Below are 18,940 nucleotides of genomic sequence, written 5' to 3' on the forward strand. Positions count from 1 at the left end.
AAAGAAGTGTGACTAGCCCAAGGTCACCCAGCAGCTGCAGGTGGAGGAGCGGAGACGCGAACCCGGTTCCCCAGATTACGAGACTACAGCTCTTAACCACTACACCACACTGGCTCCTGGGAATGGTGAATGCAGACCCAACCCCTGTTCTCTTCCCTTGTTCTAGGCCTGGACCAAAAGGCACACCAAGTGTGACACAGCTTCTTTCAGTTTCATAGTTTCATGAATTTGACACATTATCATTTTATTTATTTATTGGATGTGTTTATAAACCCCTCTCATTAACTGAGAAAAAGGCTTCTGGAGTGGTTTACAATGCTCATTAATGAAATGGTCTCTGCCCTCAGGTTTTACAAGCTACAAGTCATGTCACAAAAGGAAAAAGGACTTGGAGGGGGATGAAAAATAGACGACTCAGGCACTAAGGCTTAGTTACAAAGTCTTTACAAGTGCTCTTTCTGTCAGCGAGTGGGGAAGCACGCTCCCTGGAGCTTTGGGTCCCCTTGCAGATGCCAGACTTTGTGTGCTCCTCTTCAAGTTCTCCATGTGATTTATTGTCCCACAAGGGGCAATATTTGCACATTGTTTGTTGATCAGGTGCTGATGCAGTACATTTCCCCACAGATGAAAATCAAACAAACATCAGTGGCCACATGCCAATTACTGTTGCCAGACTTACAAGTCAAGCTGGGAGCTTTTATTGCTTGTTTCCTCCAATAATGGAGCAGATAGCCTCTGGCAATTGCCCCTTGAGCCAAGAGTCCCTCCAAGCCTAGCTAATCCACCTAGTTGCTGCCCCCAAATCCAGCTCAGGCACCTCTCCATGCACTCACCAAACCTGTGAAAGAAGGTACTGTCTGTGCATTAAAAAAACTGCTCCAAGCCCTTCCTGGTGCAAATTATTAGCAATGAGAAGCATGTACAGTACTGTATAATCGGGGCATCTGACAATTGCAGGCATGTCCTGCTATCATGTTAGAGAACAGAGGTCCTAGAATGGCAACATTCGGATAGATTCTGTTATTGACTTTGGGCACCATGGCTTCCTTTCAAAGCAGGGAGAGCAACCAGTTCTGAGTTCAGCCCTGGGCAGGGTCAACTGACAGGAGCTTTGAATGGGATTCTGCAGGGCACACAATGCAGCATTATACCAAGCAAGGCAGGATCAACAGCAGCTGAAGGTCTGCCTTTGAAGCCTCCTGTTCTTCAGGCGCTCAAATGAAGTCTGATGACCGATGGAGTGATCCCGCCGTCATATTTCTGAACTGCAAAGGAAAAAATTTAAAGGGTAAAGGAAGCACACTTTAGTGCTCTTTTAATGGCAGCTAAAAGACTTTGACATCAAAGGGAGTCCAAGGAAGTTGGCTAAATCTTTTCCATAAGTATCACTGTTAATACGTTGCTGTTGTTCATAGAATCATAGAATCATAGAGTTGGAAGAGACCACAAGGGCCATCGAGTCCAACCCCCTGCCAAGCAGGAAACACCATCAGAGCACTCCTGACATATGGTTGTCAAGCCTCTGCTTAAAGACCTCCAAAGAAGGAGACTCCACCACACTCCTTGGCAGCAAATTCCACTGTCAAACAGCTCTTACTGTCAGGAAGTTCTTCCTAATGTTTAGGTGGAATCTTTTTTCTTGTAGTTTGGATCCATTGCTCCGTGTCTGCTTCTCTGGAGCAGCAGAAAACAACCTTTCTCCCTCCTCTATGTGACATCCTTTTATATATTTGAACATGGCTATCATATCACCCCTTAACCTCCTCTTCTCCAGGCTAAACATGCCCAGCTCCCTTAGCCGTTCCTCATAAGGCATCGTTTCCAGGCCTTGGACCATTTTGGTTGCCCTCCTCTGGATACGTTCCAGTTTGTCAGTGTCCTTCTTGAACTGTGGTGCCCAGAACTGGACACAGTACTCCAGGTGAGGTCTGACCAGAGCAGAATACAGTGGCACTATTACTTCCCTTGATCTAGATGCTATACTCCTATTGATGCAGCCCAGAATTGCATTGGCTTTTTTAGCTGCCGCGTCACACTGTTGGCTCATGTCAAGTTTGTGGTCAACCAAGACTCCTAGATCCTTTTCACATGTACTGCTCTCAAGCCAGGTGTCACCCATTTTGTATTTGTGCCTCTCATTTTTTTTTGCCCAAGTGCAATACTTTACATTTCTCCCTGTTGAAATTCATCTTGTTTGTTTTGGCCCAGTTCTCTAATCTGTCAAGGTCGTTTTGAAGTGTGATCCTGTCCTCTGGGGTGTTAGCCACCCCTCCCAGTTTGGTGTCATCTGCAAATTTGATCAGGATGCCCTTGAGTCCATCGTCCAAGTCGTTGATAAAGATGTTGAATAAGACCGTTGTTGTTGTTGTTTATGTTGTTGTTGTTGTTATTTTGCTGTCCTTGCAATCGGTCTTATCCTGGCTCTTTTGTCCTTGCTGTTTTGCTTTCATTGTTGTTTATTTGTTTTATTGCCATTTTTATGGGACTTGCCACTTTGGCCAGATATGGAGAAGAAAAACCAAGTAAATTTATTTATTTATTTTCCATATTTTATATCCCACCTTTTTCTCCCAGGAGCTCAAATTGGTGTTCATAGCTCCCCCCCCACACACACACACTGAATCTTCACAACAACCCTGTGAGGTAGGTTAGGCTGAAAGGCAGCGACTGACTCCAAGGTCACCCAGTGAGCTTCATGGCTGAGTGGGGATTTGAACCCTGGTGCTGTTCCAGGTCCTGTCTGACACTCTAACCACGTAACCACATTTGTTAGTCTTCTGTTGGAGGGTTGGGCTCCCCTGTTGGATAATGGCCTGGTGTAAGATGTGTCTCAATAATAGTATTTCCCACCATATAAATATATGGTAATCATATTAAGAAATGCATGTTTGAATTAAAGGTGGTCCTGGCCTTGCAAAGGCAGGGGCTATTGAACCAAAGAAGCCAATGTCATTATTCCATAGGCCTGGTGGGGGGGGGGGGAGAGTCTGCTTTGGCTACAAAAGTTTGAATGCTTGGCTGCTTGAGCATCTTGGGAAGCAACACCACAGAATGGAGCAAAGATAAATGCATTTAAAACAAAAAACAAAACAAAAACCTCTAGATATATTAGGCATCCATTCGTAAAACGCTTGCTGCAAATGGAATGAGCGGTTCCTCCTGGTACCAAATTTTCATTAGCTTGAGATCAGACAGATGCAATCAAAATTTTCTTATAATTCATCCTCTGGGAAAGCGGGCATTGCTCCAACTGCTGACGAAGCCAATTTTATCTTTTCCAAAAGTAGCACATTGGAGGGTAACTACTTACGGTCAGGACCTATGAGCATTGATATACTGAACTCTGCTGCTAGGTTTGTTTATGGCCTTGGCTGCATGACTTCTGCAGTTGCTCCCTGATTCTATTCAAAGGGGTTTCTGTGAAAGGGACAGAGCTGAAATAGTATTCTAACACTTGACATATTTTATCAGAGAGAGTGAGAGAAAATTGTGGAGTTGGAAGTGATCCTGAGGGTCATCTAGTCCAACCCCCTGAAATTGAAATTGAAATACTTTATTGCCACTGAAATACTTTATTGCCACTTGTATACAGTGAGATTACACGAGCACCCCCCAACTCAGCTCTCTTAGTCTTAATTCCCCTCGTTTGCTGACGCACACCCGCCAAACCCAAAAGTCATTTGCCCTGTTGTTATCTTTTCATTCAGCAGCCTAACAGCCCACGGATAGAAGCTGTTTTTTACCCTGTTGGTGAGATTAATCATGCTTCTATATCTTCTGCCTGAGGGCAGGAGATCAAGAAAGTGCCGGTCAGGGTGTGAATCATCCCTGAGAATTTTCTTCACTCTCCTGAGGCAACGTTCTTCCGCTATTTCATCCAGCGGATTCACGGGACAGCCCATAATACCTGCAATGCAGGACTATGCAGCTGTCTCATACGGGGATTGAACCTGCAACCTTGATGTTATCAATGTGGGAACGCTTATATAATTTAGCAGAGTTTAAACCATCCCCTGTTTGAGTTTATGCAGCAACAGGCGGGTTGCTAACTCGTTTGAGTCCTATCAATAATTATACCTTCCTGGTTGATAATCCCTTTCAGTCCCTCTTAAAGAAAACACACATGAATCTGAATCATATTAACATAAACTACTTTACTATCAGATTCATTCAGGTTGTCAGCCTGAAGGCAGACTTAGGTTACATAACTGATAAACTATATACTAGATAGTAATGAATCATGAGAAGACTACATCCAAGCAGTTACCAGTTAACACTCCTTGCAGCAACCGACCAACAGACAAACTGCCTGCCACATAGAGGCAGTTAGTCCTCTCGGAATGTTGGACTTGACTGACAGCTTTATATCCCACAAACCCCTTCTCAGGCAATACAACATTAATAAATTAAACAACTTTAATCTACTACACAAAGTCCGAGTTTTTCTTGTAAACTCTGGAAACTTTCCTTAGTCAGAGGCTGTATTAGAATGTCAGCAGTCATCTCTTTGGTGCTGCAATAACATAGTTCCACAAGTCCACTTTGAATCATGTCACGGATATAGTGGTGCTTCACCCCAATGTGTTTTGATCTTGCGTGGAACTTCTCATTCTGAGATAATTTCATGCAACTTTGATTATCTTCCAGCAGTTTGACAGGTACCTTGCTCACCAACCCAAAATCTTTAATGAGTTGATCCAACCAGGCAACCACTGTGCATGCTTCCTAAGCTGCAACATATTCTGCTTCTTTGGAAGATAATGCTACACATTTCTGCCTATAACTACCCCATGAAATAGGTCCATCCCCAAACATAAATACATACCTAGATGTGGATTTATAATCAACACTGTCACTACCCAATCTGCATCAGTATACCCAAACAAACTAGGATTACTGACAGATGGTAATCTTATAATACATAGTACCCTTTAGATACCTCTCCACCCTTTTTATACCTGCCCAATCATACTCAGTGGGAGCATTTACTTTCCTATTAAGTATCCCCACTGCACTGGCAATATCAGGTCTACATGTGGTGACTAAATACAAAAGTTTACCAATAATTGATCTATATTCATTATTGTCTGGCAACGGCTTTGAATTCTGCTGATTCTTTAAGAAATCAGTGGCCATGGGTGTAGCAACTGTGTTTGCATCTTGCATTTGCATGCATTCAATAAGTTATTGAATCTTTTGCCTTTGATTAAGAAGAAACATCTTCTTTGTTAAGATGTTTTACAATTTGTGCATAGTCTTTTTCATTTGATGTAGCAATACATCAAATGTGGTGTAGTGGTTAAGAGCGGTAGTCTCGTAATCTGGGGAACCGGGTTCGCGTCTCTGCTCCTCCACCTGCAGCTGCTGGGTGACCTTGGGCCAGTCACACTTCTTTGAAGTCTCTCAGCCCCACTCACCTCACAGAGTGTTTGCTGTGGGGGAGGAAGGGAAAGGAGAATGTGAGCCACTTTGAGACTCCTGAAGGGGAGTGAAAGGCGGGATATCAAATCCAAACTCCTCCTCTTCTTCTTCTTCTTCTTCTTCTTCTTCTTCTTCAATAATCAAGTCATCTACAAATGCTAAGACGTATGAGAATTGTCCATTACTTGACTTACTATACAAACACTTATCAGCATGACCCTCCTTATAACCAAGCTGCATCAGCATTCTATGCAATTTTTGGTTCCAGGCTCTAGCAGCCTGCTTGAGACCATAAAGACCCTTTTGCAGCTTGCAAACTAAATGTGCCTGATGTGGTTTTATAAAACCTTTAGGTTGACACATATAAATTTCTTCTGAAATTTGTCCGTGTAGAAAAGTTGTAGGCTGAGATACTTAGAAGCATCCTCACACTGCTGCATCTCACGGTTGGTGCAAAAACCTCATCATAATCTTCACCATATTGTTGTAAAATCCTTGTGCTACAAGTCTGGCTTTGTGGTGTTGCACTTCTCCTTCTGCCCCCTTCTTAACCTTGAACACCCACTTACTGCCAATGGCCTTCTTACCGGGAGGTAGCTCAGTGAGAGTCCAGGTTTTATTCTGATGCAGTGCATCCATCTCCTCCTGTGTGGCCTTCTTCCAGAGACTGGCTTGCGCATCTGGCATCTTCTCTATCTCTTCCCATGTGGAAGGTTCCTGCGGAAACACCGACCCTGTGAAGGACAGTCTTCTTGGTGGGACACCTTTGTTAGTTCTGGATGAGCGTCTGACCTCTGATACTGCAACCGCATCAGCTTCCTCATCCTCCTCCAACACTGGCATGTCTCCATCTGAGTCCTCCTCTTTGTCTCTGATGCCACCAGGAATCTGGTCCTCTGCAACTTTTACACTGGAAGACAGATCAGGATTTTGCTGGGGTATTGAAGGAAAATACACAAGATCTTTAATCTTTTCTGTGTCTTCAAATAAAATATTATTCTTAGTTTCAGCTTTACTGTGTTCATCAAAATACCGTATTTTTCGCCCTATAGGACGCACTTTTTCCCCTCCAAAAATGAAGAGGAAATGTGTGTGTGTCCTATGGGGCGAATGCAGGCTTTCGCTGAAGCCTGGAGAGCGAGAGGCATTGGTGCGCACCGACCCCTCTCGCTCTCCAGGCTTCAGGAAGCTATCCGCAACCCGTGGGAGAGCTGCGCGAAGCCCGAAGCCTGGGGCGTGCTGAGCTCAGCGCGCCCCAAGCTTCTGGGTGCAGGCAAGCTCTCCGCTAGCCGTGGGAGAGCTGCAAACTAGGACGCACCTAGTTTTTTTGGGGGGGAAATAAAGAAAAAAAATTATTTCCCCCTCAGGTGCGGGGCTGGGGTGGGGGAAGCCCGAGCTTCCCCCGACCCCCAACCCCAACCCCCAGAACAGGCTGCTAGTGGAGAGCTGCGCGAAACCCCAAGCCTGGGGCATGCTGAGCTCAGCGCGCCCCAGGCTTCTGGGTGCAGGCAAGCTCTTCGCGCAGCTCTCCCACGACTTGCGGTTAGCAGCCTGTTCTGGGGGCTGGGGTTGGAGGAAGCTTGGGCTTCCCCTGCCCCAGCCCCGCACCCGGGGGGAAAATAATTTTTTTTTCTTTATTTCCCCCCCCCCCAAAAAAAACTAGGTGCGTCCTATGGGCCGGTGCGCCCTATGGGGCGAAAAATACGGTACACTGCATGGTATACATTTATCTTACCAGTGTGTAAGTCCATAATTCTGTATCCCTTGCCTCCAGAAGCGTACCCCACAAGGATACCTGCTTGCGCTCTGGTATCAAGTTTGTGTCTGTGTTCTTTAGGTAAAGGTAAAGGTACCCCTGCCCGCACGGGCCAGTCGTGACCGACTCTAGGGTTGTGCGCCCATCTCACTTAAGAGGCCGGGGGCCAGCGCTGTCCGGAGACACTTCCGGGTCACGTGGCCAGCGTGACGAAGCTGCTCTGGCAAGCCAGCACCAGCGCAGCACACAGAAACGCCGTTTACCTTCCCGCTATAAAGCGGTACCTATTTATCTACTTGCACTTAAGGGTGCTTTCGAACTGCTAGGTGGGCAGGAGCTGGGACCGAAAGACGGGAGCTCACCCCGCTGTGGGGATTCGAACCACCGACCATGCGATCGGCAAGCCCTAGGCACTGAGGTTTTACCCACAGCGCCACCTGCGTCCCCCTGTGTTCTTTAGGAATGTGATAATAACAGACTCCCAAATACACATATGTGTGACAGATTAGGAACGCTCCCATGCCAAAGTTTGAAAGGTGTGCACTTTGCTCCCTTTCTTGGCAATCTGTTCTGGAGATAAACTGCTGTATTCACTGCATCTGCCCACAGCCTGTGTGGTAGAGATGCATCCTTTAACATACATCTGGTCATTTCCATGATGGATCTAAATTTTCTCTCAGCTATAGAATTTTGTCGTGGTGTGTAAGAAATTGTGGTCACATGTTCAATTCCCTCCTTCTCCAGTATAGTCTGCATATCACGTGAGCAGTACTCTCTTCCATTGTCTGTCATCAGTATAGCTGGAGCTCTTTTGAACTTATTTTTAACCATCGCTAACTATTTTTGGAACATTTCCAGCGTGTCACTCTTTTCTTTGATGAAATACACTACACAGTATTTTGAAAAATCATCAAGAAAAATTAGTATGTATCTGTTCCCACCCAGTAAGGGAACATTCATTGGTCCACATAAGTCACTGTAGACTATATCAAGTACTTTACTGCTTCTCTGCTCTATGCATCTTGGAAATGAAGATTTTACAGCTTTCTCAGTTATACAACTTATGCATTTCATTGAAATTGTTTTGCTAGCTGTTACCTGTACTTTGCTTCAGGATGAGAACAGAAATCGTGCGGCGGCAGCAGGAGGCCCCATTAGCTAAAGTGGTACCTCAGGTTAAGAACAGTTTCCTGTTAAGAACGGACCTCCAGAACAAATTAAGTTCTTAACCCGAGGTACCACTGTAATCCTCTTGCAAGTTTACTTTTCTGGAGATCTAGAATGGTGCTGGTGTCTCTGTATCCAAGCCTTCTATGCCATAACTGCAGGTCCGCCTCATCCTTCTGGCTTGAATGTGCCACCTTTGCGGATTCATTCTCTGAACTATCAGCCTCATATACACCATTTATTAGTTTAGCTTGAACAAACAGTTTGCCATTCTTTGTTACTTTGCAATGTTGATTTCCAAACGTTATCTGCAAACCCTTTTTGTCCAAACTGGACACACTAATCAGATTGCATCTGAGCTGTGGAACATACAGGACTCTTTCTACTGTGGTATGTAAAATTTGATTTTCTGCATTAAATTTCAAATTCACAGAACCAGCCCCTCTCGCTTTGACAATATTTCCACCTGCGATTTCAATTTCTAATCCTACTGCTTCATTAATTTCATTAAAACAGTCTTTTCTAAAAGAGTAATGTGAACTTGCTCCACTGTCTAGGATCCACCTATTACTATTATTTTGACAATTCCTGACAGTTAAATTCTTTTCTTGTAGTAGCCAACTGCATTCAGATTTCCCCTTCTTTTCGTCTTTTGGCTTAAAAGGGAATGGTTTATCTGTTTTGAGTAATCTACAATTCTTAGCGATATGACCTTGCTTCTTACAATTAAAAAAACCTACACTTTTCTGTGTGTCTTTGGGCCTTGCAAACTGTCTAGACGCATCATTGCTGTCTTTACTCTTAATATTTCTTTCTGGAGACTAAGCTCTCCCTCTGCATTCCTGTCTAAAATAAGCAGTCAGGTCTCTTAATGTTAGACCTTTGTGGTCCATTATACTCACAAATGCATCAAATCTTGGTCCTAGGTATGATAACAGAAATGATGTTTTCATTTCCTCATCAAATGGTTTGGGGGTAATCTGAATCTTTTGAGTAATTTCTGTAAATTGGTTCATATGGTTTGTGAATTCATCTTTAGAATTCATTCTCAGTCTGGTTAACTCACGTATTAACATAGGGGCTCTTCATCGTGTCTCCAAACATGCGCTCAATATAATTTAAAATTTGAGATGCAGTTTCTTCAGAATTTATCTTTGAGAGGTGTTCATCGCGAAGTCCATTAAAAATGATTAATCTGGCTTTCCTATTCTTTTCACCCTCATCCGTGCTTGTAGGTCAGGGGCTTTTATAGCATCGAGGACGCCTTTCACATCTAGAAGTGCTATTAAGCATTGCTTCCAGCGCACAAAATTATGTTCATTTAGAACAGACAAGCCTCGTCCTAGATCACTTTTCAAAAACTCCACTAGACATCTCAAAAATATAATCTTATCTTCACTGCCTTTTGTTGTTGTTGTTTAGTCATTTAGTCGTGTCCGACTCTTCGTGACCCCCTGGACCAGAGCACGCCAGGCCCTCCTGTCTTTCACTGCCTCCTGCAGTTTGGTCAAACTCGTGCTGGTAGCTTCGAGAACACTGTCCCACCATCTCGTCCTCTGTCGTCCCCTTCTCCTTGTGCCCTCCATCTTTCCCAACATCAGGGTCTTTTCCAGGGAGATCACTGTCTTAGGTTACTGTAACCTCTGAGGGAAGGGAGGGCTTACTTAATCCCCACTAGATAACCAGGGGGGGAATTACACAACTCTGGGCCAGTAATAACTCATAAACTATATACTAGATAGTAATGAATCATGAGAAGACTGCATCCAAGCAGTTACCAGTTAACACTCCTTGCAGCAACCGACCAACAGACAAATTGCCTGCCACATAGAGGCAGTTAGTCCTCTCGGAATGTTGGACTCGACTAACAGCATTATATCCCACAATCAGCACCATGCTCTAACCAACTAGAACAATCCCAAAGGGCTGTAAGAAGATCCTATGTTCTGCATGCAGGAGGTGCCAGCCTTGCCCAATCCCTGGCATCTCCAGGTCAAGGCTGAGAGGAGAGTTCCCTGCCTGAAACCCTGGAGAGCCGCATGCAGTCAATATTGCAGACAACGCTGAGTTAGACAGACTCATGGACTGATTCCTAGAAGGAAACTTTCTGTGTTTCATTTCCAATCACCAAAACAAGCAATTTGCTAGACTAACAGCCTGATCCTATGCTTAATTACTGGAAAGTAATTTATGTATTATGTTGTGACGTGGGGTTTGTGATTTCAGCTCTCTTGACATAATATGCTGGAGACAGTTCTCTAGTAACACTTCTTTATTAAAGCAACAAGACTGAGACCTGAGGAGGGAGAGCTACATTTATAGGGACAGGGAACTAGCTAGAAAGGATACATTTTGGAGGGAACAATATCAGGCAATCACAGTCCTGCCTTTTGGAGGAAACCAATAAGACAGAGGATCCAAATACAGCAGCTTAAATGAACCAATAGTAGCTGTACCCTCTGGAACCAAAAGGCAGTTACTTTACCCTAATGCAAATACAGACAATAATAATACAGATATAAGATCCTTTGACTCAATACACAACATATTATTTGATTACTGCATTTATATCCCACCTTTTCCTCCAAGCTCAAGGTGGCATCCATGGTTCTCACCCACCACATTTTATCCTCACAACCACCCTGTGAGGTTTAGCTGGAGGGGCTCTCCCAACACACCAAATATTCCATTTGATTCCTCATTTTAAAATTTTTATCTAGGCATTTGTCAGACTTGTTTCTACCAAAAATTATTGAGCTGAGAGTATTAGTTCTGAAATTTGTAACCTAAGCAGATTTGCTACTGAAGACCCTTGTTCATCAGTTCTATATTTAAAAATCTCATCTAGGCATTCCCTAAGTTTTACTTTTTTTTTAATTCTGTCAGCTCTTACTGCTTCTAGCTATGAGTCTAAGGTTTAGCATTTTGGGTTGTTTTTACTCTTGTTTTTAAATGCTTTGTTTCTGTAAGTCGCTTTGAGGTTACCTTTCTGAAGAAGTGACTAATAATAAATATGAATAATAACAAAAACTTTCAAGTAATGGGGTGGGAGCGGCTTTTTTCTGAGCACTGCCCTAGACTCTTCCCTGTAAAACACACAGAATCAAGTATTTCCCTTCCAACAGGAAAAAATGCACTTTGACACGACTGGGGTTTTTATTTCTGCCCACTTTCTCAAAGCTGAGAACTTAGTAAGGATTGGAGTCTGACATCAATACCAGGGAAGATTCTGGAGCAGATCATTAAGCAAACAGTCTGTGAGCACCTAGAAAGGAATGCTGTGATCACCAATAGTCAGCATGGATTTCTGAAAAATAAGTCATGGCAGACTAACCTGATCTCGTTTTTTGACAGAATTACAAGCCTGGTAGATGAAGGGAACGCAGTGGATGTAGCCTACCTTGATTTCAGCAAGGCGTTTGACAAGGTGCCCCATGATATTCTTGTAAAGAAGCTGGTACAATACGGTCTTGACTATGCTACCACTCAGTGGATTTGTAACTGGCTGGCTGACCGAACCCAAAGGGTGCTCATCAATGGTTCCTCTTCATCCTGGAGAAGAGTGACTAGTGGGGTGCCACAGGGTTCTGTCTTGGCCCCCGTCTTATTCAACATCTTTATCAACGACTTGGATGATAGACTCAAGGGCATCCTGATCAAATTTGCAGATGACACCAAACTGGGAGGGGTGGCTAACACCCCAGAGGACAGGATCACACTTCAAAACGACCTTGATAGATTAGAGAACTGGGCCAAAACAAACAAGATGAATTTTAACAGGGAGAAATGTAAAGTATTGCACTTGGGCAAAAAAAATGAGAGGCACAAATACAAGATGGGTGACACCTGGCTTGAGAGCAGTACATGTGAAAAGGATCTAGGAGTCTTGGTTGACCACAAACTTGACATGAGCCAACAATGTGACACGGCAGCTAAAAAAGCCAATGCAATTCTGGGCTGCATCAATAGGAGTATAGCATCTAGATCAAGGGAAGTAATAGTGCCACTGTATTCTGCTCTGGTCCGACCTCACCTGGAGTACTGTGTCCAGTTCTGGGCACCACAGTTCAAGAAGGACACTGACAAACTGGAACGTGTCCAGAGGAGGGCAACCAAAATGGTCCAAGACCTGGAAATGATGCCTTATGAGGAACGGCTAAGGGAGCTGGGCATGTTTAGCCTGGAGAAGAGGAGGTTAAGGGGTGATATGATAGCCATGTTCAAATATATAAAAGGATGTCACATAGAGGAGGGAGAAAGGTTGTTTTCCGCTGCTCCAGAGAAGCGGACACGGAGCGATGGATCCAAACTACAAGAAAGAAGATTCCACCTAAACATTAGGAAGAACTTCCTGACAGTAAGAGCTGTTCGACAGTGGAATTTGCTGCCAAGGAGTGTGGGGGAGTCTCCTTCTTTGGAGGTCTTTAAGCAGAGGCTTGACAACCATATGTCAGGAGTGCTCTGATGGTGTTTCCTGCTTGGCAGGGGGTTGGACTCGATGGCCTTTGTGGTCTCTTCCAACTCTATGATTCTATGATTCTTATCCTCCATCTTTACAGGTGGCATTTTTTGTATGCTAGGTGTGTAACTGAGTCATCAGAAAGCACAAGTAGAAGCAGGAGCAATGTCACCTTGCCTTGGACAGCAACTATATAGCCAGAGGGCTTAAAAGTACAGTGTCTAAGAAGGGAAGCTGGTGACTCAGGAAAGTTATCTCCCTCTCCCTATAAGATGCTGGATATCTCCATCCAAAGATCTGGCTATTTCAAAATGATATGTGAATTTTGGCCTTCCTCAGGGGAACCTTGGACGATGACTTAGGCTGTCAGAAGAATGGTCCACCTTGCTCAGAATTGTGAGGCAGCAACATCTGGCCAGGGAGCCCAGCGGGACCTAAATTAGCACAATGTTGTCGTCCCTCCTCCCCGCCTTATGCCTGAGGCGATATATGAAGTCAGGCGATGGAGCAAGTAAAGCTGCACCTCCTTGATGAAAGAAGGGTTTGCAGAGTACCTGAAACCACATTGGCAAAGGACGTGGGGTTTGCAAATACCACCCAATGGCTGATCAGTGTAGTTAGGCTCTCAGCAGAATGTGCCTAGTTCTACAGTTCTACAGTTTATGACTGTTTCATAATTTATGACAATTTAGAATTTAAATGTATTTTCATGTAATATTTGATACTTCCAGCTGATGAAGGTGAATACATCGAAACAGGGCCCTGTCCTGATTTCCAATCCATAACTTGACTTCTGCTCTATGATTGAAACTGAGTCTCCATCTGCAAGCTGATAAATTATAAGGATCAACATTATTGTCGAGTGAAAAAGAGAAAATCTTTGTAACGAATTATTGTGTTATACATATCTCTTTGAGTTTGGAATCTGTGTTAGAGTTTGTAATCTCTATTATAATACATACTTTTGAATAGATTAGTTTTTGTTACTATTGACTATTGAATTGTGAGTAGGGACCACTCCCACTATTGAAACCTACATTGGCCTCAGTTCTTGGTGTGCTTTTTTTCTCAGCAGAATGTTGAGTTCTACAGTTCAGTAGGCTGCTTTACTAAGGAGGAGGTCTGGGCATGCTCAGAATGCAAGAATAATTCTAACTGGCTTGCAAAACTGCCAGGGCTTCAGAGTCAAAAGCCCACACAATTTGGGAGTGGGTTGGCTGGATTACCTATAAGTATGCAAATAGATATATATAGATCTAAGCAAGTGTCTGGGGCTGCTCTAGCAATTGCTATATGAATATGGTTTTCTGCCTGGAGATGTTTGGGTTTGGGTGGGAATAGTTTGGGACTGGGATTGGCAGAAGTGGATGTAGCAGTTCAAGGGAGGATGCAGGTAACAGGAAATCGTCTAGTTTTCTTTTTTATTTTGGGGAAAACTTTTAACTCCTCTCCCATTTAAGCTCAATGCCCAGGTGACCAGCCTCCCATTGGCAGCAAGTGTATTGTAGCCATGCCAGTTTCCCACATTTTTGTGGGGAAGTTGTGACACTGAACATGTTTTTTTAAGGGAAGAAGGACCATAGCTCCATGTAGGCAAAGACTTCACTGGCTGCTGGAGGAAGCAACCAAATAATGGTTGATTTTTAAAAAACCCAACAGTTACCTAGTTGTATCTCCAACCCAGACGTTGGAGGTACTGAAGTCTACATGGCAGCGTTTTCCGAACTGCATCGCAGGAACCTTTGGAGCAGCTCATGGAGACCAGTGATGGTGGGGAGCTTGTTGGCCACCACTGCAGATCTTCTCTGGCAAGGACAGGGGTGGGTTATCTTCTTCTTTTTATAGTATTCTTCAGTGGTTTACAGACTTTTATAGATTTTAACTAACCATTTCAAACATTAAAATAAAAGGTTCTTTTGAACCTTCGGACCTTCTTTCCTCCCTGCATTTTAAGCTGTATTTGAATTAACTGTTTGTTTGTTTGTTTGTTGTTGTTTTCTTCCTATTACAATTACTTTAATTCATATTTGGTGTTAGCCGTCCTGAGCCTGGCCCGAATATAAATAAATTATTATTATTATTATTATTATTATTATTCATGGGTTCCATATTTAAGATTTTTTTTTTGAATCTTTTACCATTATCCATCTGTTATATATCCAGTTACCATACTTAATTCCACATTACAAGTGTCATTACATCGCTGCCAATGATTTTAACTGTTTACAGTGGTCTTTTAAATAAATTAAGAATTTACTCCAGTCTTTTAAAAAATACTTGATCTTCCTGGTTTCAGATCTTCCCCGTCACTTTCACCATCTCCATGAGTTTCGTCTGTCATTCTTCTTTTGTTGGTACTTCTCCTTCCTTCCATCTCTGGGCTGGTAGCATTCTTGCTGCCGTCGTTGCATACATAAAAAGTATTTTATCCTCTCTTGGTTTCTGGTTTTTTAACAAAAGTATTTTTAAACATTTTATTTAATTCATTATATATCATTTCCCAGAAAGCCTTTACCAGTGTACATGTCCACCACATATGGTAAAAAGTAGCCTCCTTCACGTTGCATTGACAACACAGATTTGAACCCGTTTTGTACATTTTTGCAATTTTACTCCGTGTTAGATACCAACAATACATCATTTTCATACAGTTTTCTTTTAATGAACAGCATGCAGTAAATTTTATTTCCTTTCCATAACTTTTCCCAAGATGAAAGTTGGATATTATACCCAAATTCTCTAGCCCAATGTATCATCACTGCCTTGACTTCTTCATCTTTTGTATACCATTCCAAAAGTAGTTTGTACATTTTTGACAGCACTTTCACATTATTCGCAGATCTATTTCAAATCTCGATCTCACTGTATCAAAACTTTTTTTTGTCTACCTTAAAAAAATTGTTTAGTGATACTGTAACCAATCCATTAATAATTCTCTTATATCTTCAATTTTTCTCCATTTTAGTTGGTCTTCTGCCTCTATTAACAAATCTTCATAGGTGGCCCAATCCCCTCTCAAATTTAATATTTTAACTGAAATTGCTTCCCGTGGAGAGCGCCATCATGGTGTTCTCTGTTCTAGTAAGTTTTTGTATCTATCCCATACCTCATAGATTGATTTTCTTCAGGAATCCTTTATGTGCTTTTGTTTTATTATACCATAAATATGCGTGCCACCCAAACCTGTTATCATGACCTTCCAAATCTAATAGATCTGTATTTTTTAACAAAATCCATTCCTACAATATAACTTCAAATCTGGCAAGAAGCAGCCCCCCCTTTCTTTAGAAAATTAGTAACTTATATTTTATTCTTGGTTTCTTCCCCTGCCAGATCAAGTTGGATATTTTTTTCTGCCATTCTCTGGTATGTCCCATCCCACTTATCAGGGGTATAGATTGAAATAAAAATAGCATCCTTGGTAGCACATTCATTTTTAGAGCAGATATTCTTCCCCAAAATGATAGTTTCATCCTTCCCCACACTTCCAGATCTCTCTTAACTTCTTTCAGGTATGTAATTATCCTTAAATATATTTATGTTTTCAGCAGTTAACCATACCCCTAAAGATTTAATCTTTCTTTCTACATTTATTTCTGTGATCTGTTGGAACAGGTGTGGCTTATCTTCCAGGGACCCGCTCCTTTCTCCTGCCCCAAGCAAGGCCTCCGCGGAGGACCTCGGCTCAACGCTCCAGGCTGGAGGAAGCTGCCTTAGGCCGAGGCGGGCCATCCGGACACGGACTGGCAGCGTCTCTCCAGAGCTTCGGGCAGGAGACTCTGCCCCGCCCCCCCCCGTTCCCCTTTGCGGGGGTCGCGGCGGCGGCGGCGGCGGCGGGGCTGGAGCCGGGCGGGGGCGGGGCGTCCTGGTCTCTCTCAGGCCCCTCCTCGGCCGGGGGCGGGGGGAGCGGCGGCGGCGGCGCTGCAGCAGCACCTGCCCGGCCGGCGCGGAGGCTGAGCGGCGCCTGGAGGGGAAGGAGGCGCTCGAGGCGGCGCCAGACGGAGCCTGGACCGGCCATGCCGCCCTCCGCGGGGCTGGGGCCGCGGCCGAGCGCGCCATGAGGGGCCCGGCGGCCATGGGCGGCGAGGGCGGGCGGGGGCGACGAGGGCGGCTCCCCCGCGCTGCGCTGCGCTGCGCTCCGGGCCGGCGCGGCGGCGGGCTGGGCTGAGCCGCCCTGGGTAGCAGCGGCGGCGAGCCGGGGAGATGCCTGTGGCCGCGCGAAGCAGCAGCAGCAGAAGCAGCGCCGCCGCCGCCGCCGCCCCGCTGAGGAGGACGATGCCGCCTTTGGCACCGCGGGGTCCGCGCTCGCTGAGCCTCTCCCGCCTGCGCGAGTTCCGCACCCGCTCGCGGATCATGCTGGCCCTCGGCGTCACCCAGATGGTCCTGGGCTGCCTCATCGTGGCCGTCAGCTTCGCCGCCCTGGCGCTCACCACCTCGGCCCGCGTCCGGCACTCCTGCCCCTTCTGGGCCGGCTTCTCGGTAAGGCGCTCTCCCTTTGCCCCTCGGGCTTTCTCTGGCGGGCGGGCGGGCTGGCGGGCGGCGCGCTTCCCTCCGAGGAGAGCCTCCAGCTTGGGGAGCAGTCTATCTCTGACAAGGGACACGGGGAGGGAGGCGGGTCCTGGGTTTGACCTAGGAAGGCTGCTCCGCTCTTCGGAGACGGGTCTGGGGAGCAGCTCCTGAGTTCAGGCGCAGTAGGTCGGTGGGCATCAGGGAGGCCTCAGGAGGGCATTGGGCTCCTTGGTGGCATCTAGTTGGTCCCTGTGGGAAGCAGGTTGTTTCACGAGGTTTAATATAGAAAGCGTTCCTTAGGTGACGCTGCTCAGGGCAGTTTTCTCACCCCTTTTAAACCCCTGTCCTAACACACACACACACACACACACACACACACACCACACATATCCTTCAGATCTGGCTCTCCTAATGATTTTGTCGAATTTCCAAATGGATTGGGATTTTGTGGTGTTTATTTTTTAATTTTAGATAGCCCTTTTTTATTAAAAACATTCCCCTCACATGCCCTCTGAGATCTTCTTGTGCCTTCTTGTTGAGAAACGCCCTCTTGGGGGACGCCAGCCAGAGCCCTCTGGGTTCCAGGAGGTGCTTCTGCTGCTGCTGCCGCCTTCTGAAGAAGGGTTCAGTGTAACTGGATTCAAAATGTATTCTCTGAACTTGGTTTTGCACCCACTTCGTACTGCATCCTGGGCAAGGGCACTGGGATAATTCAGTAGCAGCGATATTACACCTCTCCTCAGAAGTTCATTTAATTTGACAAAGACCTTGCGTTTACAGAATTCATAGCATAAAAATACATAGACGTTAACCTTGCTGAAATGAATCATTGTTTTATTTTCATGCATTGGACTGAGGTGTTACCTTCTCTTTGTTCTGTTTTCTTGGAGTATCATTTGTATTTAAGAACTAGGAAGAGTCAAGCAGGTAAGAGTCAATAGGGTAAAATCCTTGCTAGCCTGCAGATAAAAAGATTATGAGCTCCCACTTGAAGGTCCTGCCCTGAGAGAAGGAGGTGCCCATCTGTGATCCCAGTTCAGCTGAAAGGACTTTTGAAGCACCTTTAATAGATAGGCATAAGTCCAAAGGACTTAATTTAACTAAATGGGGCTGTTACACTGGAGGAGGAGCTCCAGATTTGACCAGTGTCAGGGGACAAAGCCATTGTAAGGGGATTGTATTTTGTGAGTGGTCATTGTGCTTATTTTACATACAGAGCAGTTTTACATGAATTGCTTGCATTTTTGCATTTCATTGCTGTCTAACTTCCATCTTTTATAATTCTTCTATACCCCTGTATGTATTTTTATTTATTTATTATTGCATTAAAATCCCACCTTCTTTTGCCCAAGGAGCTCAAAGTAGTATACATGGGTCTCTTCTCATTTAATCCCCACAACAACCTTGTGAGGTAAGTCAGGCTGAGAGGCGGGTCTGGCTCAGTGTCACCCTGTGAGCTTCATGACCAAGTGGTAATTTGAACCCTGGTCTCCCATATCCTAGTCTGCCACTCTAACCACTACACCACACTGGCTGGCTGCCTGTCCACGTAAAGCTTATGCCATCGTAACTGTTAGCCTGCAATCCAAATGGCAGGTACCTGAGTGTGAGCCCCATTGACTCAAACA

General features: G+C 44.7%; 1 protein-coding gene and 1 long non-coding RNA gene across 5 annotated transcripts in view; one reads left to right on the plus strand and one right to left on the minus strand.

Annotated features, from left to right (window-relative positions):
* Positions 1-210: 210 nt before the first annotated feature.
* Positions 211-10,165, minus strand: LOC307203045. 3 transcript variants are annotated; one of them, XR_013833099.1, is made up of 3 exons: positions 10,123-10,165; positions 6,009-6,354; positions 211-1,265 (listed from the first exon to the last, which is right to left on the minus strand). It is a non-coding gene; the product is annotated as an uncharacterized lncRNA (long non-coding RNA). The 3 variants fall into 3 exon arrangements; XR_013833100.1 differs by lacking the exon at positions 10,123-10,165 and adding an exon at positions 9,247-9,986 and having other exon boundaries at positions 6,009-6,331; XR_013833101.1 differs by lacking the exons at positions 6,009-6,354; positions 10,123-10,165 and adding an exon at positions 4,268-5,273.
* Positions 10,166-16,807: 6,642 nt separating this feature from the next.
* The window catches only part of ENTREP2 (endosomal transmembrane epsin interactor 2), a 211,486-nt gene continuing 209,353 nt past the window's right edge, over positions 16,808-18,940 (plus strand). Inside the window, exon 1 of one of the 2 annotated variants that reach the window (XM_079953278.1) lies at positions 16,808-17,282. In XM_079953278.1, coding sequence (XP_079809404.1) covers positions 17,007-17,282 — 276 coding nt within the window. In that variant the 5' untranslated portion in view covers positions 16,808-17,006. The remainder of the gene's footprint in view (positions 17,283-18,940) is intronic. The other variant, XM_079953277.1, reaches the window with a different exon arrangement.

The sequence above is a fragment of the Podarcis cretensis genome (genome assembly GCF_951804945.1).
Source record: "Podarcis cretensis genome assembly, chromosome: 14".
NCBI lineage: Eukaryota > Metazoa > Chordata > Lepidosauria > Squamata > Lacertidae > Podarcis > Podarcis cretensis.